This window comes from Corvus cornix, chromosome 17 (genome assembly GCF_000738735.6).
Source record: "Corvus cornix cornix isolate S_Up_H32 chromosome 17, ASM73873v5, whole genome shotgun sequence".
NCBI lineage: Eukaryota > Metazoa > Chordata > Aves > Passeriformes > Corvidae > Corvus > Corvus cornix.
Window position 1 is genome coordinate 9,937,874 of NC_046346.1, and position 25,853 is coordinate 9,963,726.

The 25,853-nt window shown below is 56.9% G+C and overlaps 1 protein-coding gene across 1 annotated transcript in view; it reads left to right on the plus strand.

Moving 5' to 3' along the window:
* RGS3 (regulator of G protein signaling 3) overlaps nucleotides 1-25,853 on the plus strand; it is a 59,729-nt gene that overhangs the window by 30,161 nt on the left and 3,715 nt on the right. The window contains exons 18-19 of the mRNA XM_039561956.1: nucleotides 1,235-1,275; nucleotides 12,282-12,404. Of these exons, the coding sequence (XP_039417890.1) occupies nucleotides 1,235-1,275; nucleotides 12,282-12,404 (164 nt within the window). The remainder of the gene's footprint in view (nucleotides 1-1,234; nucleotides 1,276-12,281; nucleotides 12,405-25,853) is intronic.

Sequence of the window (25,853 nt, forward strand, 5' to 3'; positions counted from 1 at the left end):
CCTAAAGGCTGGCAGAAAATGGGATTTAAGCCATTCCTTAGCTCAGACTGGCTCCCTGCTTTGTATGTCCTGCAGGCACTGAGCTGCTGGGCCATGTGTAGCAGTGAGTCTTGGAGGGACAGGGAACAGGAGCTGCTGGCTCTGGAGGTCGCTGGTGCCAGGATTCACAGCTCAGTGGAGAGGAATTTGGAAGGGAACTTAATTCTGATGGGTTTGGAGCTTGTCAGCGTCTCTTTGTTATCACTGTTACTGCAGAAGGAATCCACGGAGGCCCAAGAAGAGCAGGGTCAATAGACATCCAGCAAAGGGCTCCAGGCCACTTCTTCATGGGTTTCACACTGCCCAGGGAGTGACTCAAGAGGCAGCTGAGTCCCTCAATGGGTCCCAGCTCTTACCTTGACATTTGGGCTGCTGCCTGCAGCGGGAGAATTGTTTTCCTCCAGGGAACAGGGTGTTTCCAGCCCCGTGCAGAGCCTGCTCCCATCAAGCAGCTCAGGCTGCTGAAATGAAGCAGAGCTTGTGCTGACACCACTTCCAGTGGGATCTGCAGCCATGCCCAGGCTGCAGCCCTGAGCTCCTGGCACAGATAATGGCATTAGGAGCGTTTGGGAAGCAGCAAGAGCCAAAGGCCTGTGAAGGAGCCAGCCAGCTCCTGGAGATGGGGTGTCCTGCTCTGAAGAAGGGATGGTCCCGCTACAGAGCCGAGGTGACTCTGTCCTGGGGCAGCTCAGTGTCCTCCTGTGAGGCTGGTGTGTGTTCAGAGCTGGCTTCCCTCAGGGCTGGGAATGAGGTGTAGGAACAGGAGCTTCCCTGTCAGTCCTCCTGGGAGCAAAGTGCCCACAGGGATAAGATGGGAGAGGCCCATACCTGATTCCCAGGATGGCTGTGTGGGTGCTGCAGGACCTGTGCAGCGCCTGGGAAGCTCCCACAGGCTGCAGGTGTCAAGGCAGGTTGGGCAGCAGAGCCTGCACGTGGCCTGTGAATGAAACAAACCCTTTTCCAAAGGAGAAGCCCACGGGAGAATCCCTGACAGGGCAGTGAGGCCCTGCAGGGTCCTGCCCGCGCCCGGCCCCGGCAGATGCCACATACATCACCCAGGTCACAGCCTGGTACTGGGGGGGGCAACAACAAACACTCATTCAGTGCTGTCTCTTGGCCAGTTCCTCTGCCAGTGGCTCCACTTGCAGAAATGCAGCTGCAGCTTCGCTCTGATCCTGGTTTTTCTTCTCTGCAGGTTCCGAAGATCGGAAGTTCTGCATCCTTTACCTGGCAGAGGTGAGTGGTGCTGTTTTCCACTTTAACTTTCCAGTGGCAGCTGGACAGGTACTGACAGCTCTGATCCTTTCTGCTGGGGCAAGGAGCACTGAAAGAACTGATTTTAACTTCCCTTTAAATGAATTTGCCAGAAGCCTGGAAAAGAAATGTAATGGCTGTAGAATACATGAGTAAGAAGCTACTAAAAGGAGCTGTGAACAGGGAGTTTGGGCAGCACTAGGACAGGTCTTTTCCTCTTCCCCCTGTGGATCTTCCTTGAGGCATCTCACTTTTGTTTTCTCTTGGGATTTTTTCCCCTGGGGGCAGATTTCTTTGCCAAATGTTTTGTCATTATTTTTAGGCACCTTGCTTTTCTTGTCTTCAAACATCCAAGTTTGGAGCCCTCAAATAAAATAAGGAAGCCCAGTCTAAAAGACAGAATCATAGCTCGAAACCCCCATGTGCCTGAGTGCTTTAAGCAGATTTGGGGTCACCCAGGCAGTGGCACAGTCCCTCTTGTCAAGTCAAGGACTCTGCAGAATTGGTTCCCACTGGACCTCCCCGATCACTGAAGGCTGCAGGTTTTTTTCCTTTTCCAGTGGCTTTACTGTGTTCCTGCTTTCAAGGCCTTGTATTTTCCGAGGTGGGAAGGTGGGTCTGGGAAAGCTCCCCAGGGCACAGAGGAAAAAGACAAACATTGCTCAGCAGCACTGTGGAATAATGAACCATTGTGAGAGTTGGGTGCAAAGGCTCAGCATGGAAATTGTTCACCTTGAGTGGCTGGAGCTGGGCCAGGGCACGACTCACTGCAGAATCCTCGACTCCTCTCTTGTTCCTTCCCTCCTGTTCCTTCCTTGTCTCCTGTGTTTCTGCCCGGGGTGGCTGGGCAGGAGCTGAGCCTCTCCTCGGGGTGTGCTCAGTGCGTGTCCCAAGGCAATGTCACCCAAGGCTGGTGACAGCTGATCCTGGGCTGTGACTCAGCCAGGCTGCGCTGGGGGTTTGGATGAGGCTCTCCAGCATTTTCTCAGTCACTTGGAAAAATGCACTCACTCAGAGCCTGCTATTTGATTTAGAAGCTTAGTGTGCCTAAGTAGAAGTGACCAAAAGAAAGCTGGCTGTGTTTCATGAGATCTGGAGAAGTGAAGAGGTGTCTTTGTCAGGCTGTAATGAAGTGCTGGGCTTTCTTCTGAGGGGCCTAATTGGCTGTGAGAGCTCTGGTGATGGAGGTCCCTGGCATCTGTTGTGGTTGGAGTGGAGTAGTTGGATAGAAAATGTGAGACTTTTGCTTTCCTACCTCCTGTTCCCCCACAGACTTCAGTAGACCTGGACTGGCCACGCTGTGGGATTCTGCAAACCCTTCCTGTTCCTCCTGGGGTATTTTGGGGCAGGTCACAAGGGGAGTGGGACTTCCCAACCCGTGGTGACCAGCAGCTCTGCCTCATGCTAGACCCCAGGAGTGGCTGTTCACCCCCTGCACTGGCCAGCCCAGGCTTTGAGGTGACATGGGGGCAGCCCCTGGCTCAGGGACAGCACCTTGCCAAGCAGGACGTGCCCTGTGCCACCCCTTCCCTGCCAGCCCCACGGGGTGGTCTGTCCTGAGCCAGAGGGACCAGCTGGCCCCAGGGTGAAGGGGACAGTGACCTTCCAGCTGCAGGTGCCATGGGGCTCTCCAGCAGTGGGAGATTCGGGTTCCAAAGGGGAACAGAATGGGGGATGTGCCTGTGAGTCAGCAGTGAGCCAGGGCAGGACGGGGCTCTCCCACCAGACTTGTCCAAGACTTCTCTTCTGGGAAACACTGACCTGCAGGTCCCCTCCCCACGAGCCACGTGGAGGGGGTGACTGGGCTGCAGGGGCTGGGGATGGAGGCGGAGAACAGGAACCTCCCAGCTGTGCAGCACAGGGGTTGTTCGGCTCAGTGAACTGCCCTTGGCCCCAGGTGAACAGAGATGAAATAACGAGATGTTCTGGGAGCCAGCCTGGGAGCCTCCCAGCATCTGATTCCTGCAGGGAAGCGAAGAAGAGAGTTTCCTTCAGGTTGTCTCTCTTTTATTCTTTGCATTCACATTGTGGGAGCAAATCTGCTTACAGGGGCTGGCTGTGCCCTGGGGACATGGATTCCCCCGAGAGGGGCTGGCTCTGCCCTGGGGACATGGATTCCCCCGAGAGGGACTGGCTCTGCCCTGGGGACATGGATTCCCCCGAGAGGGACTGGCTCTGCCCTGGGGACATGGATTCCCTGGAGAGGGGCTGGCTCTGCCCTGGGGACACGTTCAGGCTGTGGGAATTGGGCTGCAGGGGGTCAGGACTGTCTGGCTGCCCACCCTGTGACCGCTGGTGGCAGCTAGAAAGGATAAGGATGGGTAAGGGAAGGATGTGGGAGCTGACATGGCTTTTTGGCCCCATGTCACCCTGAGGGGTCCCTCCCCGCCCTGACCTGCTCCATCCCTGCCCTGTCAGCAGCTCTGTGTGTGCCCAGAGCCCTCTCCTGGCTCAGCCCTCCCTGCTGAGCATCGCTGGTGGCTCAGGGGGTTGGTGGCCACTCTCAGCAGGGCTCCTGTCGCCGTGGGCTGGGCAGACACATCCGTCGTGCTGCTGCCACGGGGCTGGGAGGTTGGAGGAAGCTCTCGAGCTGCTGTTTGTTGCCCACAAATCATCTGCAATGAGCGCTAATGTGTTTAGTGCTGCTGTGAGCTGCGAGGAGCCCACGGGGCCGGGCTGACACTGCCTTTGCTGCAGGAAGAGCTCTCTGCTGAAGCCTTGAGCTGCAGGCTCCTGCTGTTGCTCATCGTGAGGGTTTCTGAGTAATGTTCTGACCCATACGGTCACAGAAATCTGTGGATTGGATCTGACGTGTCACAAAATGAAAATATGTTCTAATACCTGTGAATTGCTTAATTTATTATAAACAAGAGAGAAAATTCCAACCTTCAGGAAGTGGCACAGAAAAGCTCCTGCTGGTCATCCTGTCTAATTGTGTGTAATAAATCTCTGCACAGAGGTTAAACTCTGGGCAATTTGGTTGTTTGCAGGCAGAGCTAACAGGAGCTGCAGAGCCTGGTGTGGGGTCCAGCACAAAGGGTGTTTGTTTTGCAGCCTCTCCAAGCTGTGAATTGCAGGGTTTGGAGATCCTGAGTGCAGATGGACCCGGTTCTGGGGGGCACTTGGCATCCTGAAAAGGCTAAATGTAGAATGGGATTGGAAAGACTGCAAACGTAGAGGGAGGTTCTGCACTGAGCTGCCCCTTTTGGGGGTTTTGTTCCTTCTGAGGGGCAGCTGTGACACGAGCCGGGGCTTTGGAAGGGAAGGTGGTACCTTTTGATCTCAGGAATGCTGGGCATAGCTGGAATCACAGAATCCCAGAACAGCTGGGGTTGGAAGGGACCTCTGGAGATCATCCAGTCCAGTCCCCTGCCACGGCAGGGTCACCCGGAGCAGGTGACACAGGAATGTGTCCAGGTGGGTTTGGAATGTTTCCAGAGAAGGGGACTCCACACCCTCCCTGGGCAGCTGTTCCAGAGCTCTGCCACCCTCATGGAAAGAATTTCTTCCTCATGTTGGGTGGAACTCCTTGTATTGTAGCTTATGGCCATTACAGCTGCTCTAACTTTTCTATTTGCCAGCTGATATGTGGAAAAGTCCTGCCAGTGCATCGAGACCTGGCCTGGGCATCTTTCCTTTCAGGATTTTAAATATGAAGAGCACAGTTTAAAGTTGGACAGACCCTGCCTGTGGTGACAACAGCTTCTGTGGCTGATTTGAGCACTGCAATAGGTGGAACTGGCACAGGGTGCCCAGAGAAGCTGTGGCTGCCCCATCCCTGCCAGTGCCCAAGTGTTGGATGGGGCTGGGAGCAGCCTGGCTAGTGGAAGCTGTCCCTGCCCATGGCAGGGGTGGCACTGGATGGGCTTTAAGGTCCCTTCCAACCCAGACCAGTCTGGGATTCTGGGATTCAATGTGGACCCATATTTCTGCACCCCACAGGATTTGGGGTGTGGGAGTTCAGCCCCATTTTCCCCATCCCACCCCATCCCCTGCAGGACACACACACCTCGTGGGATGTGTAAAACCTGTCAGAAGGAAATGGGCAGCCTCACAGGGAGCCATGTGGAGCTGTGAGCGTGGTCCAGGACTGTATTCACACCCTTCCCTGCTCCGGAAATATCCTGCTGAGAGGAAACTGCAGGTCAGGGGTTTAATGCATTGTTACAAGTGTTTGATTCGAACCCAACGTATTCAGACCAAATCGACTCAAAACCAAACAGCTCTGTAAGTTTTTCCTTTGAAAAGCTCTGGCAAATTTGATCTTTTTTTTTTTCCTCTGAAAGTTTTCATCTGCAGACACCGGAGTTTGTCTTGGGAAACTTCTCCAACAGAAAATCCTTCCAGTAGCAGCTTTTTGTGCTGCTGTGGTGAGCAACCCATCCAGAGCTGAGCGAATTAATGCTGTGAATCTGTGCCTGAGCTGGCTTGGCCTTGGAGATGCCCCTCCTGACTGCATGGGAGAGCCTCTGGACAAGTGCCAGAGGAATGCCACTGTCCCCCACCTTGCCCCATCATAGAATCCCAGACTGGTTTGGGTTGGAAGGGACTTTAAAGATCATCTTGTCCCACCCTGCCATGGCCAAGGATGCCACTCACTATCCCTTGGACGCTTGCAGGGATGAGGCAGCCACAGCCTGGCTCTGTGTGGACACACCCCTGCACCCTGCAGAGGGTCCCTGTGGGCACTGCTCCTGTTCCCACCCTCAGGCTGTGTCCCAGCTGCTGCCAAGGGAGTGCTTTGAACAAATGGATCACAGCAGTGCTGTAGCCTCTCTAAATGTGCTTCACTCCATCCCAGTCCCAGCTCATTCCGTAGAAGCATTCATTCCCCAGAGTGTTCTCTGCTCCTGCTGGGAGTCAGCACTGCTCACTGAATGCCCTTTGGGATGTGGCATTGTCCAAAGGGAGATGTCAGGGAGAGCCCAGGTTCCTGTCTCCAAACAGTAAAGCTGAATGCTGGGAAAAGCAATTTACTGATGGCACAGAGGACAAGTCTCAGGGGCACTCTGGGGCCTGGCAGATACTGTACACCTGGGTAATTCTGGAGTTGGCTGTTTTGGACATGTCAGCAGGAGAGTTTGCAAGGAGCATTTTGGGCACTGTCTTGGGCAGATGGTTTGGTGATAGGGAAGAGGGCAAAAGGGCTGGGCAGGGGGTGTCATCAAACCTAAGAGAGCAAGGGAACAGCTGAGAGGAATTTGTTTAGTGAGGAGCTGTAGGATGGGAGAAGGGAGTGGAGATGAGCCTTTGTCTGGGAAATGGGCTGTGTGCTCTGTTGGAATTGTACCTCAACTTCCTCTCATTCACAAAAGGACAAGAGATGGTGTTTGTGAGATTTGTGGCTGTAATTTGTCCGATGGGCTTGTCCTGCATGGGGGGAAGGATCCCCTGGGCTGTGGGGGAGTGGGCACTGCACTTCAGGTAGAGACAGCCTGGAGCCTCCTTGCCCTCACCAGTTCTGTGGCATGCATATTCTGAGAGAACAGAAGTGTGTTCTCTCTGCTCCAGTCCTGTTCGGTGGAAGGGGGGACTCCCTTTGCTCCGGCCATTCTGCTGCTGCTGGCCAGGAGATGTTCCCAGATGGAGAATCCTTCCCTGCTCTCTGACATTTCCTTTGTTTCCTCCGTGGCTCATTTCTGGGATGCCGAGAGGTTCCCCAAGCCTTGAGTCACCCAGCTCACGTGAGAGCTGGACACTGAGTCCCTCTGCCATGTCACACTCACAGCAGCAGCTTAACTCTTTCCTGAACAGAGCTTTCCATTTTCCTCCCTCCAAAGGACATCAGGTCCCAGCCCCTGGATTTCCCTGGGTGGTGCTGAGCAGTCCAAGCTGCAGGAGCTGTGAGACACCGTTAGAGCAATGCCAGCATTCGGGAAAGCCCTTCTGGAGGGTGCTGTGCCATGAACCCAAGTGCAGATTGCCCCAGAGGCTGAGGCGTTCCTGAACTGCCCTACCCAGCATCCCCACGACCGCCCCAAATTCCAGCTGCAGCTGAAATGTCCCCCTGGTCCAAGCTGTCTCGGGGATGTCCCTGGAGCTGGAGTGCCCATGGCTGTGGCTCTGGGGTTGGTGGCCAGGCTGCTGCTCTGTGCAGACAGACCCTGGGCTTCACCTCCTCTGCCCAGGGGGGTTACCTGGGTCAGATGTTGAGTGACACCGGTAGCAGAAGCCCCATCTGGCATCACCCAGAGCAGGGGCACAGGGCAGCTCCTGGGCACTGCCAGCTCCCAGTTCAGGGCTCTTCAGGCAGAGCAGGGAGTGCTCGTGTCCCATCTGGAGGAACAGATAAACAGAGACACTCAGCTTTCCTGGTTTTGTGCGTCTTTACACAGCTCAGCCTGAACCTGAGTGTTGAGATAACCAAAAAACATGGGGGTTTTTCCCCCCAGCTTTAATTTTGGGGTCACATTTTCCAGATGTTGGCAAAAAGAAGAGTTGATATGGTGCAGTCACAGTGCTGGAGAGATTTTAAAAAGGCCCAGATGCCACGGGCTGATGATTTCAAACGGTCCTGGGGCTGTTTGCAGAGGCTGGAGCTCGCTGTCCATGGGGCTGTGCCAGGGAAGAGGCATGGGAAGCTCTGGGGCTGTGCTGGGTGAGCTGGGTGACCTTGGTGTTGCTGGGGCCTCAGCTCTGAGCTGTTTTCCTCTTCCAGGAGAGGAAAGGATGTTTGCAGAGCTGGAAGGTGCTGGCCCTGCTCTCTGTTTGCAGCAGGAGCTCTGTGCCTGGCTCCTCTCAGGGATTCCTCTGAAGGCTTTTACCTGATGAGCCACTTAGGGACAACTGCCTGGCCTGGGAAAACAGCCCTATGTCCTCACTGGCTGCTCCACAGTGGGTGGAAAAGGTTCTTCAGGCTGGCTTTTCCTCCAAGAGGTTTAACAGAGAGCCACGGAATCACAGAATGGTTTGGGTTGGAAGGGACCTTAAAGCTCATCTTGTTCCACCCCTGCCATGGCCAGGATGCCACTCCCTAGATCAGGGTCCTGTCCAACCTGGCCTTGAACACTTCCAGGTCCCTCTGGGCATCCCCCAGGCTGTGCCATCATCAGTGCTCCCAAAACCAAGCCCCACAGCAGAGCCCTGCAGAGATTGCTATGTCCTGTCCGTGTTATCTCCATGCACATCCTCTCCTGCAGCACCCCTGGCACCTTTTGGGCATCCCAGCTCTAGCAGGGCTCTGCTGTTACTGCCAGGGTTTTTTTTATGGGCGTCACCAGTGTGCCCAGCAGTCCAAAAGCCACAGGAAGAGCCGTGGTCCCCCCATTCCCCCCCAGCATGGGAGCAAACAGAACTTTCTCACCAGCCCTGGGTTGGTGGTGCATGAAGTCAGCAGGCAGCAGCTGCCCGTGTTTTGTGCACAGGATATTCCCAGGGCTGGCTGTTTCTCCTTGGGAAGGTTTGCTCTGTGATTTGGAGCCATTGTAGTCTGGAGCAGTTTCCGAGGTACTTCCCCTCTGGGATCTCTGCTGCTTTGGCCAGGGACCAACACCCGGAACGCTGGAGGCCAGGGGCTGGCAGGGCTGGGCTGGGAGCCCTGACCCCAAACCACCCTGCCACAAACCCTGTGCAGAGAGGAGCCCGGGAAGGAGCACAAGTGCATCCCTGCATCTGTGGGAGGAGATTGCCCAGCGCAGCTGTGGCTGCCCCATCCCTGGAAATGTCCAAGGCCAGGTTGGAGCAACCTGGGATAGTGGAAGGTGTCCCTGCCCCTGGACTGGATGGAACTGGATGAGCTTTAAGGTCCCTTCCAACCCAAACCATTCTGTGATTCTGTGACAGGACCCCTCCCTTTCACTCTGGAAATGTGTCCCTGACACAGCCAGAGGAGACAGCGGTGAGAGAACAGCCCTGGGCTCTGCTGGGCACTGAGCTCAGGGCACCAGAGGTGTCAGATTGAGTCTGGCTCGTTGTTCCTGTGATTTCTCAGCTTGGCAGTGTCACACAGAGCCCCACGTGTGTGCTGGGCCCTGCAAGCAGGGGATGTCTGCACTGAGGGGTCTCGGTGTGTAGGGTCTGGGGGCTCCTCCTGTGATGCTGTCATTTTCTGGGAGCTCCTCACATGATTTACGGGCTACAGAGCCCACAGGCCCTCCCTGTGTGGTGTGTGCTGGGGCAGCCAGGAGCTCTGCTTGGCCAGACCTCTCAGCTGGCTGCTGTGGGGTTGGGTCTCAGCCTGGGGGAGCTGTTCCCATGGAGCAGAAGGAACCTTTTCCTGCAGATAATCCTTGGCTGTAGCAGGGCCCGTTTGGGGCTGGTGTTGGTAGGTTTGGGTCATTCTCTGCAATACCTGCTGTGTTTTCCTGCTCTCCCATGGGCAGGGTGGGGGGTCTCACGCTGGTGCTGCCCTGGAGCCGTGGGCTCACCAGCGGCCCCTGAGCCCAGCACACAGCACCTGCAATAACATGTTTGTCACTGGGGCAAGGCAGGCAGAAAGCCACTGGCAGCCACTTCAGTTGTTGCCTTTATCTGGTGGCAAACGCCCCCTTCACGCCATCTGCATCCTCCTTTCCCAGCACCGGGAGATTAAACCCTGTTTTCTCTCTGTAAACATTGGCAGGCCCAGCAGCAGCCTCCCTGAAGGAAAACAATAGCAGGGAGGCTGTGCCCAGCTCGTGGGGCAGCTCCCTGTCCCCCCTGCCCAGCCTCCCCTGTGTGGGCAGGTGGGTGCCCAGCATGGACCACCAGGTTCCAGGGACACATGCCACGAGCTTGATCCCAAATAACACCCAGCCCTTCATCTGGCTGCATCCCAAAAGACTTTGCCTGGGTTTGGAGGCAGCTGCGGGTGCTCAGCCTGTGTGGGCTGGGCTTTCCCCAATCCAGGTGAAAGTTTTTGGGAGAGCAGGTTAATGGAACAGGGAAAACCAGAGCTCTTTCCTTGGGAAATGTACGTTGGAGAAGTTAAATGGCACCGTGAAGGAATAAAAGTGATGGTCAAATATGTACAGGTTGGATAAATGTAATTTTGGCTGTTCATGTCCCCCCTCAGCCTTGCCTGCAATCCCTGGGATACGCATTGGGGTGGTTGCCTTTCCCTGCCTTCTGGAGCAGAGGGAGATCTTCTCTCCTGGCTGTGACATTCCCTGTGGCCGAGGTCAGGGAGCCTGCAGCAGCTGAGGGGGAGGAGAGGGGTGCTTTGCTCTCAGCAGCCAGCGGGAGCTGAGCATCTGTGCTGAATTCAATCAAAGAGATGGGCTGTAATTGAATCAGCGAGGGGCTCAGGGCAGGGCCAGGTGAGCTCTGTGTCTGTCACAGCAAGGGGACACGGGACGTCCTTGGAATTGCTTTGAGCCTGGCAGGGCTGGGAGTGTGCAGCAGGTACAGCATCAGGGTGGGCTCCTCACAGCTGCCCTGATGGCTTTGAGGCTTTGCTGAGTTCTTGCTTCATTCTCTTCTGACCACAAGCGTGGGGCAGGGAAATGCCAGCCAGGATTTTCATCCCAGCAAATGGGTGCTCATCCTCTACTCTGAAAGTGGGAACGACTTCTTAGGGTGTCACAGTGCTCCAGCCTGGTGACCTGCTGGTGTGAGGCTGGGAGGGACTGGGACATCTGGGATGGGAAAGAGCACTGTCACACTCCAGGGATGCTCAGAGCATCACTGGATCACAGGATCTGTGGGAGAAGAGGGAGCCCACCACCCTGTGTCCCTGAATCCCAAACCTCTGTTCATCTGACTGTGCTCAGGAAGCCCGAGCAGGAATTTTCAGTTCTTAGGCCTGTAGGAATAAGTGTGGGGACAAGGCACAAGAAAGCTCAAACTTTCTCCTTCATGGAAGTCTTCTTGTAGGGGCAAAGGACTGAACCAGAGCCCTCTTTCCCAGGAGCTTGGTTTATTTACCACTTTAGGGGATTTTGGATGAAACGTGAATGAATTCCCATCCAATGCAAACAGTGATTTAAATGGTGTGACTAAAGAGCATTTCCCCTTCTGGCTGTGTTGTGTCTCTGGAGTCACAAAGCTGCAGGTTCTCTCTGACCTTTCTGGGAAAAAACAGCTATTGGGGACCTGCCCTTCTGGAAGGAAATTCTAGGGGGAAAGAAAAGGCCTTTTTTATGACCCTTAGTGAAAGACTCTTTTTCCTTTCTTTGCGGTCTGTCCTAAAGTTTTGCTTTTATTTTTTTTTCCTCTTCCTATCTGGCCACTTAAGGAGATGATCCAACCTTGGGCATTTCTGGACCCTTTTTAAAGCAAAACATGCAAAATCCCAGCAGGCAGCAGATGTTATAATGCTTAATTTTTAGCATGAGAGAGAAGCAGTTGAAGGGCTGGGAGGCAGCTGCTGAGAGAACTTGGTCAGACAGTTCCGTAAGTGAGTGAGATTTGGCCCAAAGAAAACCTGTGCAAGAGGAACAGGGCTGTGCCACAAAGGACATGTGCAGCAAGAGGAGGTGGGTTCAGTTGGGATGGCTTCCCATCATTTCTCTTAATTCCTTCCTTGCTGCATGTTGCTCTCAGGCAGTGTGTGACCAGAGCTGGAGCTTCGTCCCCAAATTCACCCTGGTGTTAAGTGAGGAGCAGGACAGGGAGGCTGCTCTGGAGCTTCATCCCCAAATTCACCCTGGTGTTAAGTGAGGAGCAGGACGGGGATGCTGCTCTGGAGCTTCCCTGAGCTCTTCCTCCTGGATCCACCCAGCCCAAAGGCTCTTGTTCTCACCAGTTCATGCTCTGGTGCCTCATTAGTGTTTGCATATGGCAAAGAGCAATTTCCACCCTCGGAATGGGTTTCATAGACACCCTGCGCTCTGCCCGTGCTGCTCCACTCCTGCTCCTGGAAGCAAACCCAGCTCCCCAGCACCACTCCCTGTCTGGAGGGAGCTGATTTCCAGTCTCTTTTACTTTCCCGTGCCCAGGGTGCAGGACAGGTGTGTGAGGTGTCCCCTCATGTGCTGTGGTGTGTAGGGAGCAAGGAGTTTGCAAAGCCAGGCAGGGCCTGCGACACACGGCTAATGACCTTCTCCCTGCCTGTGTTTCCTTTACGTCAGAAGTCGGAGTGCTTATTAAGTTTGGAGGCTTACTCCCAGGAGCAGAAGAAGAGGATCTGCTGGTGTCTGGCTGAGAACATCACCAAGCAGCAACATCCAGCAGCAGCTCCTACGGAGAGCAAGGTAAGAGACCCACGCGGGAGCTGGAGATTCCTGCCTGGAGCACGGCAGAGCAGGGCTTTGCTCAGTGATGCTCCTGCCAGGAGGGCTGTGCAGGAGGCTCTTTGTTTGCCAGGTGAGGAGTGAGTTTGTATTCAGGCACTGCTGCGCCTGCAGCTTCCTGCCCTGCCTGGGGAGCAGTGGCTGTGTTTGCATCCGCTGGCTGGAGCTGAGGCAGGCTGGGCTGACACCTCCCAGCCTCTGCATTTGGATATTTGGATTGCTGAGGCTGTACAACCCCCATGGCCAGCCTGCTCCGAGAGCTCGGCTCTGGGGCAGGACTGAAAGCAGGAGGAGAGTTTCAAGCTGTGATCTCTGGGTGCTGATTAAAAGGCTGAGGTCAGGGGAGTAGCAGGGCAGAGATTTACCCCTTCTGTGCACTTGGGTAGGCTCAGGTGTTTGATCCTGACCCCACAGATGTCCTCAAAGCACAGAGGGGTCATTTGGAGAGTGCTCAGCGAGGCAGCCCCAGCACTTTTCCCACACGGAGGAGCTCCAGCCTGGCCCGGGAGCGCTGTCTCAGCAGCTCTGGCAGAGAAATGTGTGTGGAGGGCTTTGAGGCACTGTCACACACGCCTGCCCTGCGTGGGTGGAGAGAACACCCTCATCTGCCTCCTCTGGGGCTGGGGCTGCCCCACGGAGCTGTCTGGGCCAGCGGCAGTCTCTGCTGGGTCATGTTGTGTCTGGGGGTGAAGTTTGAGTTGTTGGTGGGTGATGCTGCTCTGGGAGAAGAGAAACCCTTGTGCTGAGCGTTTGAAGAGCTTTAAGTGCTGCAGATGGGGATTTCGGGGGTAAAACCCCGGATCCCTCCTTTGGCTGGTACAGGGTGGTGGAGCAGCTCCTGCCCCACGTCACTGTCCGTGTGTGGGTGCCTGGCCGGGCTGGCTCCGGGGCAGGTGACTCGTCCTTGGAGCCGCGGCACAGCCGGAGCCGCACTGGCCAGTCCTGGAGCAGGGAGATGCGGCTCTGGCTCTGCAGCCTTCCAAACTGGGTCAGCACAAACATCTCCGCAGGAGACAGAGCCTCTGGATTCCTTTTCCTGCACGTTTCAGGCGGACTAAAATAGCAACAGCAGCGCACAAAGCCTGAGAACCTCGTTACCAGCCAAACCTCCCACTCTGCGAGCGGCTCCGGGCAGCTGATTCATGGAGGTGACAGCGCTCAGCCGCAGCTCCTGCTGTCCTGTGGTGCATCTGACTGGCACAACTCCGTGCCCAGGCATGGGGGCCCTGTTGGAATCCACGGGATGGAGCTGGATGCTGCCAGGGGCTCTGTGCTAGGCTGGGTGCGATCCCACCACGGGCTGGAGATCATCCAGGGTGAAGCTGTGCAGGGACATTTCCAACCTGAGTATCTCTAACAGGTCCTGAAAAGGGGCATCTTGGTGGCGCTCCATCATGACAGGAGCTCTGGGCTGTTTGGGCTTTCAGGGGATGGTGCTGTTTGCCCTCCCCAGCCCAGACTGTTCATGGCAGGACGTGGGGCTCTGCTCAGAGCAAAGCCCTGGAGCGTCTGCTCCCCGAGTTGTGGAAGGAGTCTGGCCACTGGACAGGTGAAAAAGCATTCCAGAAGACATCACATCTCTTTCAAAGGCTTTTCCGTGCCTCAGTAGCCAAGAGGGTGTTCTTTGGGTGCTGTGCAGAGCCAGCATGGGCCCTCCAAAGCTGTGACAAAGGGGGTTTGTCTTGGCTTGCCAAAACTGATGGAAATCCCGCTGGTGGGGTGTGGGGCCAGGACGGAGAAAAGGAGCGTGACAGCAACTACCAGGCACTTTAAATTGAGTTTATAGCACCATACCCAGCAAGGTGTGAAGTGCCCAGGATGCAATTTTAAAGCAAACTTGGTGTGAAATGCAAGAAGGAGCAGCGTGGGGAAGGAGCTCCCAGGGGGACAGGTGAGGGTGCTTGGGGCAGGGTGGGCACACAGGGCTGGGCAGGAGCCTGACCTGGGAGAGCTGCAGCTGGGGCTGTGCCCAGGCTGGTTTGCCAGGGCAAACCTCTCTGGGGATGCCAGAGCAGAGGCAGGTAGGAGCTGGGAAAATCAGCTGCTTCTTGCAAGGGAGAACTGATCCATTAGCTTTGCTTACAGGGCATCTGATACCAGGGCTATTTAGGGAAAAAAGCCGGTGTCTGTGCTCTGCGAACAGACAAATTAAGCTGGAAATATCAGCCTGGTCAGGAATCTGATTTGCAAAGCCTTCAGAACTGCTCCAGCTCAGCAAGAGGTAACTTTTTGCTGTGGCCACAGTCTGGCCAAGGGGGCTTTGCTGTGGGGTGGGAGAGAAGGGCCAGCACAGCCTCGGTGCCAGGCAGAGCTGTGCCATGTGCCAGCTCCGTGCTGGAGCCAGGGAAAGGGACACTGTCCGAGCAGAGAGCAGCTCCTCAGGAGCCTCCATGGCTGCCACCAGTGGCAACCTTCAGCCTGCACAGAAATCAGACAGGTTTGGGGCTTTGGGATGGTACCTCCTGTGTTTCAAGGCCCCCCTGAGCTTTGCCTGGGCAGGGCAGCAGTAAGGGCAGGAAGGTGCCTGTGGCTCAGGGACAGGGTTCTGCAGAGCTGTCACTGCCTCTGGCAGTGCCTCTGGCAGTGTCTCTAGGGAGGATGGTGTCAGGCTGGGGGATGATCCCTGCAGGGGCCGTGTTGGCACTGCTGCTTTCAGAGCAGCTGTGTTTGGAGCAAAGCTGTCGTTTTCTGGGGGATTTGAGCACATGGTGAATGCAGCATCTGCTTCTGGAGATGGAGGAAGAGAAATCCACGAGGGATGCAGCTGTGATAGTCCAGCCCTGCTCCCAGTGGGCTTTTCCTGCCAGAGTCAGTGCAGGAGGAGCTCCAGGGATAACGTGGCTGTTGTTGTGGTCCCGCTCTCTACCCCCAGTGTCCAGGAGATGTGGTGCAAGTGGGGCTTCTCTGCTGCCACTCTAAGACTTGGCTGGACTTCCCTGAGCCCACCCTGGCAGCTGCAGCAGCTCCCAGGAATTACTCTATGGATATTTTCTCCATCTGCAGAGCCTTCCCCCCTCTTGTGTGTCCGGGTCTGCTCCGGGATGCTGCTCCCTGCCCTGTGCCTGTAAAACACGCCCAGGGTGAGCCAGCTTGGCAGCAAACCTTCCCCACCGGGGCTGTGTGGAGCCTGGAGGTTGGCTGGGGCTGCCAGGAACCGCAGCCATGGCAATGTGATTAGAGAGGAGCAGCTTTGAGCATTAACTGAGTTAACAGGGCGGCCTCCCCGGGCCGGGTGCTGACCATCAGTGCTGCCACCCTCAAATTGCTGTACCAGCTTGGGGTGCTTCAGCCTGACTGAAGAGAAGGCAAACTGCAGAGCAGGGACAAGGCAAGGCACAGGGGCTGGAGCTGCTCCAGCTGCTTTGGCTGCCAGGGAAAAGATTCCCAGCACAACCCCCTGCGTGTAATGGACCTGCTGCCACCATCTGATTCTCACTGCTTCTTTCTTTGTGTCTTCCACACTCAGAACGGCTGATTACTCTTCCCTTCTGGCTCCGTGACCTGAGATTACCTCGGAGATGATGGCTGGCTGTATCTGAAAGATGCAGATTATCCTTAAGCTAAATAATTACGGACACTCGGTGGCGTGGACTTTGGGAGTCCAGGACGGGTGCTCCCCTTGTTTCCCGAGGGAGGTGGTGGATGCTCAGCACTGTCCCAACCCTGGCTGCCGTCCCTGTGCCACGGCTGTGAGCAGGCGTGGATGACCCCGGCCCTTCCTGGCAGCGCTGGCTCCGGTGCTGGGAATGAGCGGCCGGTGGGTGCGCGGCCGGGGGAGACCGGCCGGCCCCTTCCTGGCCGTCCCTGTGGTCAGGAAGGGCAGGGCTGTTTCTCTCACTTATTTACAACGTGCTTGACAAGTGCGAGTAAATGAGCTGTCAGCAAAAGCAAACAGTGTGTGACCGAGGGCTGATTGGAACCAGGGCCGGTGGGGCGGGGGGCTCCGGGGGGTGCGGGGACAGCCCTGCTCCCCGGGCACCTGCAGCTGCGGATGGGTCAGTGCGGGTCACCCCTCTCCTGTCCCATCCCCTGCCTCCTCTTCCTCGTCCCAGGTACCCACCCTGTTGTCCCTCCACAATCCCTGCTCCTCAGCAGCTCCCTGCCCCAGCAACTCCCTTTCCTTACACTGGGGTATCTCCCGGGCCTTCCTTGCACGGTCAAGGGGCTACTGGCCCTGGGGTGGCTGTGACAAGCACTTGGGGACAAGGTTGTGGCCAACCCCATTCCTCCCTGTCCCTCTGAGCAGGTGCTTCACTCACAGCAGTTCAGTCAGAGTGTGATCAGCTCTTCGATGGGGAAGGAGGGGAGGATTTCGTATTTTCTTAATTTGTTTTTGGCCAAAGTCTTTCCATTTTGGGCTGGGAACCTGCTGCCCCATCTGTGCCAGCTCTGCTCCAGGGCGTCCTGCTGATCTGCTGCTGTGGGGCGGGGCATGGCCAAGGGGCAGGAAACCTGGATCTTCACCAGAGACTGCTTTCCTTCCACGATACCGACACGAGAGACTGGGCAGGGCTGAGCACATCACAGCAGCCCCTGGAGGGGCAACCTGTCCCTGGCCACAGCCTCCAGCACCTCGTTTGTGCTGTCAGGGGGCTCGAATAGGGGAGAAACCTTGAGGGTGATTCTGCCCCAGTGAGGGTTAAAGCATCAGCTGGCAGGATGTGCAGCCAGGTCACAAACCCAAAGCTTTGTGTTGTTGCACTGTTCCACACCAGGGAGCACAGCCCAGCTCGCCCTGGACTGGGAAAACTCCTTACTGAGGACAACCAAAGGCTCCATGGATTTGTGAGGCCGTGGCACCAGAGACGCTCTTCCTCTCTGAGGCTCCAGTTCAGCTCTGTCCACTCTAATCTCTGGAGGAAGCTGTCCCTCCTGGAATAGTCATGGAACCACAGACTGGTTCGGGTCGGAAGGAATCTTTAAGATTATCCAGTGCCACCCCCTGCCATGGGCAGGGACACCTTCCACTGTCCCAGGCTGCTCCAAGCCCCATCCAACCTGGCCTTGGACACTGCCAGGCATCCAGGACAGCCACAGCTTCTCTGGGCACCCTGTGCCAGGGCCTCCTCACCTCTGTAGTAAAGAATTTTGTCCTAATATCTGACTTAACCCTGCCTTCCTTCAGCTTAAGGCGATTCCCCCTTGTCCTGTCACTCCATGCCCTTATCCAAAATCCCTCTCCAGCTCCCTTGGAGCCCTTTTAGACACTGGAAGGGGCTCTAAGGTCTCCCCAGAACCTTCTCTTCCCCAGGCTGAACAGTTGCACATCAGTTGGCTTCCAGCCCTCACTGCCAGGACACGAACCAAGGCCCCAGGAAGCTGGGATGTGCCTGTGGGGCTGGGCTGGCGTACGGATCTGTTTGTCACCTCCCCTGAGCCCTGGGTCACTGAACCCTGGCTCCACCTGGCCTCTCTGGGCAGCCCGGAGGCTCTTGGTGCTGCTCCTGGTGGCACCGAGGCTCCGGGGGCTCCCAGCTGGCTCCCAGCGCCCGAGGTGTGGAGCAGATGGGCCAGCTGAGAGCCACAGCTCCCCTGGGCTCGTTCGTTTGCTTAGCTGGGCTCCAGAGCCATGAGGAGAGCGGAGCTCTCCCAGCCAAACAGCGGCTCCCGTTCCTCTGGGTGATTCCCGTTCCTCTGGGTGATTGATTCCCGTTCCTCTGGGTGATTCCCGTTCTCCCAGCTTGCATCCAGCGAGCCCGCATCCCCCCGCCCACCAGAGCAGGAGGGCTCGGGGTTGGAGCCGGGCAGGAGCAGCCGCCAACACTTCCATCATGGCCAGAGGCAGTTTTAAACCCTGGAAGGAATCCCCAGAAGGGCTGGTGAGAGGGAAAGTGCCGGCAGGAGCGGCGCCGGCAGCCCGGGGGGGTTGAGCGGTGTGAGATCATTTGCACAGGGTGGTCAAAGGCACAGACTGAGTGCTCCGAGCCAGCGCTGCTGTGATTTAATGAAGGTGCTGGAAGTGCTTTGTTGCAGCCTGCCAGGCTGGAGCCCTGCTCCAACCTTGTCCCCAAACACCTCCTGCCTCGGGTGGCTGCTCCTCCTCTTCCCTCCCAGCATGGCAGGGGCTGTGAGTGTGTGGCTGGGCAGCCAATGAAGTCCAGTTCAAGTAACTCCTTGCAAAAGTTACTCAAATCCCGATATCTTTGCAGAGTCAAAGGATCTATTCAAAATTCCAGGGACCTTTGGGTATTGATGCCCAGAGTGGTGTGGGACTGATAGGCACAGCTTCATCCTGCCCCTGTGGCATCCCCTGGCCCTCCACGAGGCTTGGTGTCCTGCCCTGGAACGAGCCCCTTCCTGCTGGAGCAGCAGGGTACTGCCAGCACCACTGCAGGAGGGCTGTGCGTGGCTTTGGAGCCAACAGTGTTGGTTTTGGGACCGTTTGGGATTCCTCCCTCCTGTGTGTGGCTCTGGCCACAGCCCTGTTGGAGGCAGTGACAGCAGAGCTGCTCTGCCAGGCCCTCTCCTCTCGGTGGATGTTTTCTTCCAGTGATCTCTGCTGGCAGCAGGAGCAGCTTCCAGCACCAACCTCATGGTCCTGTGTAAGTGGTGTTGGGATGAGTCCTTCCCAGTGGATCTGCAGTGGCTGAGTGCATCAGGCTCTGGATGTCACCTCCCTCATCCCTCCCAGGGGACAGAGCTCTGCCCCAGCCCATAATGCTGCAGAGATTCCCCCTCTGAGCAGCACCGAAGGGAAAGGGTGCTGAGGGTTGTGGGCTGAATGGCAGTGACAGGATCTGCTCCTTCCTCCCCCTTTCCCACCACTCTGGATTTTTACTGCCAGGGATATTTATGACCCAGACATCATCTCACAGCTCTGGGTCCCCCGGCACTCGCCCTGCGGTGATGAGGCTGCAGGCAGTAGCTGGAGCCCGGCTCAGGAGCTGTATCCCCATCACAATGGACACAGAGCAGTGGGTATGGGCAGGTTTGGGTGGTGGCTGGGTCATTCCTGACTGAGAGGGGCCAGGGACCCTCAGGCTGGGGGTGCTCTAAGTCTCAGGGACATCCAGGTACCCCCACTGTGGTGACATCCTGTGTCCCACAGACCTGCAGCTACCCAGGTGGCCTCGGGGAGGGAACAGGCACAAGCCCCAGCAGGCCCAGCTCCCTTCACCAGCGCAGGCAGGATGGGAGCGAGCACGGCTGTGGGGGTGACTGTGCCATGTCACTGCTGTCCGTGGTGACAGAGGGTGTCCAGTGAGACCAGGGAGCTCCCACATTTCCTGTGCCACTGCAAAGCTGTGGCTGCCTGTGAGGCAGAGCAGGCAGCACAGGTCCTCTGCTCCATCGCAGGAGCATTCACGGGGCTGCAGTTGGCCGGAGCACAGGGACATGTGTGTGCCCGAAGTCTGTGCTGGAGGAGAGCTGAGCACAGCGAGGACCCGTCAGTGAACGGTGGCTGTGGTGCAGATAAAACCAGCATGTGTCTGAGAGTGGCTGTGCACACACCCCTCGCTGTGCTCTCTCTCTGGAGCTGTCAGGACAACTTGCCTGCCTTGGTCAGTGAAGTGTAATCTCAGGAGGAGAAATGCCCAGTCAGGCCCCCAGCCCGGTTGTGCATGGGGCTGTCACGAGAGGGCACTGGCCTTGCAGGAGAAGAGGAGGAGCAGATGGTCATGCGTGGGCTGTCCCCTGGATGGACACTGTCCACCATCCTGCCTGTTTATTCTCCCTGTCCCTGTCCATTGGGGTCGAGCCGCTCACAGAGATTGGGATGCAAAGGGCAAAGCGCCCCATTGCAGAGCATCCCCCACTTCAGAGCTGTCCCTTCGCCACAGAAAACAGTTTGGGGGGAAAACCCCACAAACAGCGAACTTGCAGCAGAGTTTCATTAAGCAGGAAGCACCGGGATCTCTGCGCTCGGTGTCGCTCGGGGGCAGGACAGGGCAGCAGAAGGGGAGCGCGGCGGCTCTCAGGGTGATGCAGGCCCTTCCTCAGGGCACGGCGGCCGTCCGCTGCTGTCAGCAGGTAACAGCACCTCCAGGGAGAGCCGGCAGAGCCATAAATAGCACGAGGGGCACGAGGGAGCCGTGTCTGGGAGAGGCTGGGGCGGTTTCAGCCGCCGCTTGACACGGACATTAATAACGGCGGGGGCAGAGCCAGAGCGCTGCGCCAGCAGCAGCCGAGCGCCGCCGCGGGCACATGGCGGGGCCGGGGCTGCCGGGGAGATGCCGCTCGCTCGGCCCGGGGGATGCAGCTGAGAGCCCGCATTTGGTAGGTTTTACTCGCAAAGATTGCGGCCTGAAGGCCGGACCCTTCGCTGGGCAGGATCCGGCTCAGGCTGAGGCAGAGGCACCGGGCGTCAGGGGCGCTGATGTCCTTGGGGATCCGAGGCACTCGCTCCGCTCCCGGCCCTGCTCTCTCCTGGGGGACTGTGGCTCCTGCACAGCTCATTTGGCACCAGGCTGGGCTTGAGGGCTTGGTGAGGAGCACCCGGGAGGAGCGCAGGGGCATTTGTAGCTGCAGGGACGTTTCGAGGTTGCCACTCAAATTTGGGCTGTGCACGGCTGTGCCGTCGGCACCAGCTGGCTCCTGCTGTGGGACCAGCATTGCAATGTGCCCACAGTGTGGGTTTTCTGCTCCAGGACTTTTGCAGCCTTTTGGATACCCTCCCTGGACTGGCACGGGGGAACAACCAGCAGGTTCAGCCTGGAACTGCAGCCGTGACACGCTCGGAGCCTCGCTGGGGATGGAGGGCACCGGGCAGGGGACGGGTTGGGGTCCGGAGCTGGGAATGCCGGGGCAGCTGCGGGTCGGGGCTGGCAGCCCGGAGCTGCGGCGGTGACGGCGTGGCGAGGGTTGGTCCCGGGTTGGTGGCCGCACCTTTAGCAGGTGGTGACACCGAGGTGCGGGGTGCAAGCTGAGCCCGCGGCCGGGCTCCTCTCCCCGGGCACGGGCCGGGCTGCTGCCCTCGGAGAAGCGTCGGCTCCTTCCCGCTGAGTTTCGGGAGCGGAGCGGCCCCGGGAGCGGCGCAGGGCTGGGGCTGGGCAGAGCCCCGTGGGCAGCGACCCGCTGGGAATGCAGGGATGGGGAGCGGGATTTGTGCGGGGACCACGGGATCGCTTCCTCCCTCGTGAGGGCTTCTCCCGCCAGCGCTGAGGCAGCCCACGGCCAGGTTTTTGGGGTGGTACAAACATTTCCCCCCGCAGCGTCCCATCTGTGCTTCCACCCTCAGCGCCCTGCCCCAGGCACTGCTGGCCCTGCTGTTCGGGCTGATACACCCGCGCTGCTTTTGCTGTTACACTAATTGCTCGGGATCAATTATTCATTGTGCAGTAATGAAGCAGGGAGAGGGTAGAAAACCCGGCTGTGCAGCCAGCCCCGGGCCCTGGCCGGCCCCGCAGAGGGTGAGGAGCAGAGCTCGGGGAGTGCTCCTTGTGAGCACTTTCACAATGACTCCCATGAAGATTTTCTCAGGTTTTGGTAGTTCTGCTTTGCACTCCTGGCTTTGCTTTCTTCCCCTCATCCATGCTGTGCATTAGATGCTGTTCCCTGGAGCTGTGAGCTTCCTTGGTTCTTTGTTGTCACTTTCTAAATCCTGAGGTGCTCATCACCAGCAGCATTTCAGAGTCATGAAACTGATCTGGTGCATCTGGGCACAGTTTGTCCCATGCTAAGAACCGGAATTGTAAAATATTTTCCTTCTGCTTTAGGAAAAACCTACTTTGGAAAGGTTGATGGGGCCCTGGATGATGTAGGTGCTCTTCTCCCTGCAACCCCTCTGCTGTGGGGTGGGATGTTGCCTCCAGCACAGGGAACCCACTGCTGTCTGCATCTCTCCCAAAATAACCCTGGAGAGAGAGTTGGTCTCATTCCCATGGAGTTAAATGCTTTTGGGGACAGGCGAGGCACCTTGGAGCAAAGGCCCTTTGAAGGGCAGCAGGAGCCAGAGAGGTTCTCCCATGGGACACACAGAGCATGGCACTGCCATGGTCTGGGACAGCCACAAGATCAGCTCTTCCTGCAGCATCCCAGGACATCCATTTGCTCCTCCTGGGTGAGAGCACAGCTGCAGCAGCACATCCCTTGCTCTCCTGCTCACATCCATGTCCAACAGGCTTGCAGGGACTTCCCTGCTTTTCCCAATCCCTGAGTTTGGCTGAGGAGGTACCTGGGTGCAGGGCAGCTCTCTGAGCTGTGTTTTGCCTCCTCTTCCTCAGCATCACCACAAAAGAAAGACAAAACTTGAGCATCCCCATCAGGAGCCAGGGGAGACTCAATTACATGTTCCCATGGCCAGGCATTCCTTGAGCCACGGTGGCTCCATGACTGAGAAGAGCAGAGGCTTTGAAATGAGAAGCTGAGAGCCTCAAAACAATCCCTGACCTCCCTGAGCTGGGGATTTCAGGGAATGCCACTCCTGGCAGTGGGAGGGCTGGCAGCACCAGGGCAAGGGCAGGGCAGGCTGCAGCTCCCAGCTGTGCTGTCTCCATGGCTGGGGTTTTCCCAGCTGGAAGTCCTAGCTGTGGGCCACCAGCAAGGCCATATTATTTAAAGAAATGCTGGAGAAGTCGATGTTGTGCTGACGGTTGCTGGAATTTTCTCTGCTGGTCAACTGGAACAGTCCTGGTTGTGAGAGCAACTGGGAAAAAGCTGCTCGAGGTACAGACCAAGGAGCAGAGGGTTTGCAGTACTTCTGCCATGCCTTGGTTTCAATAAAACTTAAAAAACCTTGAAAAAAACCTTTATTTTTTGGGTCAGGGAGTGATCCTTGAAGGCACAGAGAACCCAGGAAGTGGGTAATAGGTGCAAGGTTTGAGGATGTTGGAGCAGGCAGGGCAGTGTTGGCTTTTTTTGGAGTGTGTTGACACTTGTTGAATGAGGAGATAATTCTTAGGAACTCTCTTGCTGTTGCTCTGGTCTCAGACCCATCATCCTCCTTCCCTAAAATGACCCCAGAGAGCCATCCTGGGGTTTGGAGGCAGTTCTTGCTTCTGCTTTCTCTTCCCCTTCTCAGGAAATGCTACTTTGACCTCTCAGTCTGAGAGAGACTGAAACAGTGAAGTGTGAGATCCTCCAGGGAGGATGGAATAAAACTCCACAGTCCCTTGACCTGCCCGGATCCAGACAGGGAAACCCAGACGCTGGGAATGGGAAGAGCAACTTGTGGAGTGCAGGGAAAGATGCAGATGGTGAAAAAAGGGAAAGCTGCACATGGAGAACAGGGACACCCAGATGTTGAGAGCAGTGAGAGCAAGGCATTGAGAATGGAGAGATCCAGATGTTGGCTGCTGGCTCCTGAGTGGCTGCTGCAGTGAGAGCATGGAATGTGTTGGGTGCGTCTGTGAGGTGGAAGGACAGCACCTCCCTGCTCAGACAGCCTCAGCACTGCCTCCACTGCTGCCTGGAGGGACAGGACACAGGGAATGGCTTCCCACTGCCAGAGGGCAGGGCTGGATGGGATATTGGGAAGGAATCGTTCCCTATGAGGGTGGGCAGGCCCTGGCACAGGGTGCCCAGAGCAGCTGGGGCTGCCCCTGGATCCCTGGCAGTGCCCAAGGCCAGGCTGGACATTGGGGCTTGGAGCAGCCTGGGACAGTGGGAGGTGTCCCTGTCCATGGCAGGGGGTGGGACTGGATGAGCTTTAAGGTCCCGTCCACCCCTAACCATCCTGTGAGTCTGTGAAACCTGGTCCCATCCCCATCCTTGAGGTCCCAAGTCAGTCAGCTTTGGGCAGCAAGGTGGCCTTGGCTTCGTGCTGATGAAGTCCCTGGTGCCTCCAGCCAGGAGCAGGTCTGGCAGTGATGGCATTGCTGCCTCTCCTCCCCTGTCTCTCCCCACCCCAGGTGATGTTGAGCAGAGCTCAGCCCTGTGCAGACAGGATTTCACAGCCCTGGTGATGCTCTCAGCCTGAGATGGAACCAACCCTTGCTCGTGGTGAGGCTGCTGCTCATCCCCTCCATGCCAGAGAAGAGCAGCAGAGGCTCTGATTGAATTAGTGCAAGGATTTAATTTAATCCCCGAACGTCTCTCATTTTAAAGGAGCCTGTTCATTTCCCTCTAGGACCTTATCTGATGCAGGCACCCAGCAATGTGAGCAGAAGGACTGGGCAGATCGGCAGCGTTGGGGGGAGGGCTTTGTGGGGAGTGACTCGAGGGCTTTGTGGGTTTTTCCTCTAATTATTTCATGAGATAATGATGACAGTGATTGCAAATAAAACATCAGCAGCATCACTGAGGCACACGCTGGTGCCAATGGCAGCCTGGCCTGGCAAGGCTGGGAGCATTCCCTTCTTACAAGGAATGACAGTGAGGGGAGTGAAACAGCCCCAAGGATGGGGTGAAAGGATCATCTGCTTTGTGCCTGACACCGAATCCAGTTGTTTCATGGATGGGGCGATGTCGTGAAGGGGCCAAGGACATGGTGGTCTCTGAATTTTAGTCTTCAGACTCACTGAGGGAGTTCAGGTGATGCTGAGTTGCAGCTGGGGTGAGTCAGGCTGGGTGTCTCCGTGCTACAGGTGTCACAGGGGCCCTTTGGGTGGGATAAAACAGGACAAGGCACAGCTGGACACATGTGGGCTCCTGCCCAGCTGGCTGTGGCGCCTTCCTGGAAACCTGCCTGGCTCTTTGCCCCTGAGCTCAGGCAGCTACTGCTGGGCAGTGTCAGTGCTGTCCCCTCTGTGCACATGGGACTCACACACCCCCAGGTGTTTCCTGGCGGTGACAGCAGCTTCTGCAGCCCAACATCTGCTCACAGCTGCCCGGGGATGTGCAGGGGTGGTTGTCACCTCCGTGCCCTCCAGCAGCAGGGTGGCTGTCCCAGGGGATGCTGTCCCAGGCTGGGGCCTCCAGGGGGACACAACCTCTGTCCACTCCATGGGTGCCCCTTCCCGATGGGATGTGAGGCTGAATGGGTTCATTCCTGGGGCTGCTGCCCTTTTTGAAGCTGAAGTCAACTTAATTTATACAGAGGGGGTGTCTTTGTTAACTCCAGCTTTCTGGTTGCCGCTGGGTTTGTGCAAATGCTTGGATCTCAGCTGGGGACACAGTGACTTTTCTGGGTGACTTGTTAGCTGGGGGTGGTCCTGTGGAACAGCCCCGGCCCAGGATGTGCGTAGGAGGGAATTACTTCCTAAAGGGAGGATTTTTCTCTCCTTTGGTCTTTTTTCCCTGCTGGGCTGGTTTTGCCCCTTTGGCTTATACAGAAAAATCACACAGGACCCTACGCTGGCAGGGGAGGGCTCAACCCCTGCTCACAAAAACAGCCTTGGAAGTTTTTCGCTTGGGCTTTTCCCTTTGAAAGGACAGAGCTTGTTCAGGCCTTCTCCAGCTGCAAAGAAACCTGGAAAAACCAGCCCCAAGGGCTAAAAACCCAACAGGAGCTGGCAGGAATGGCTGTGGTTTTGTAGGGCTTACCCAGAGCCACGGGCTGAGCTGGGACAATCCAGGGATGGGCTGAGCCCA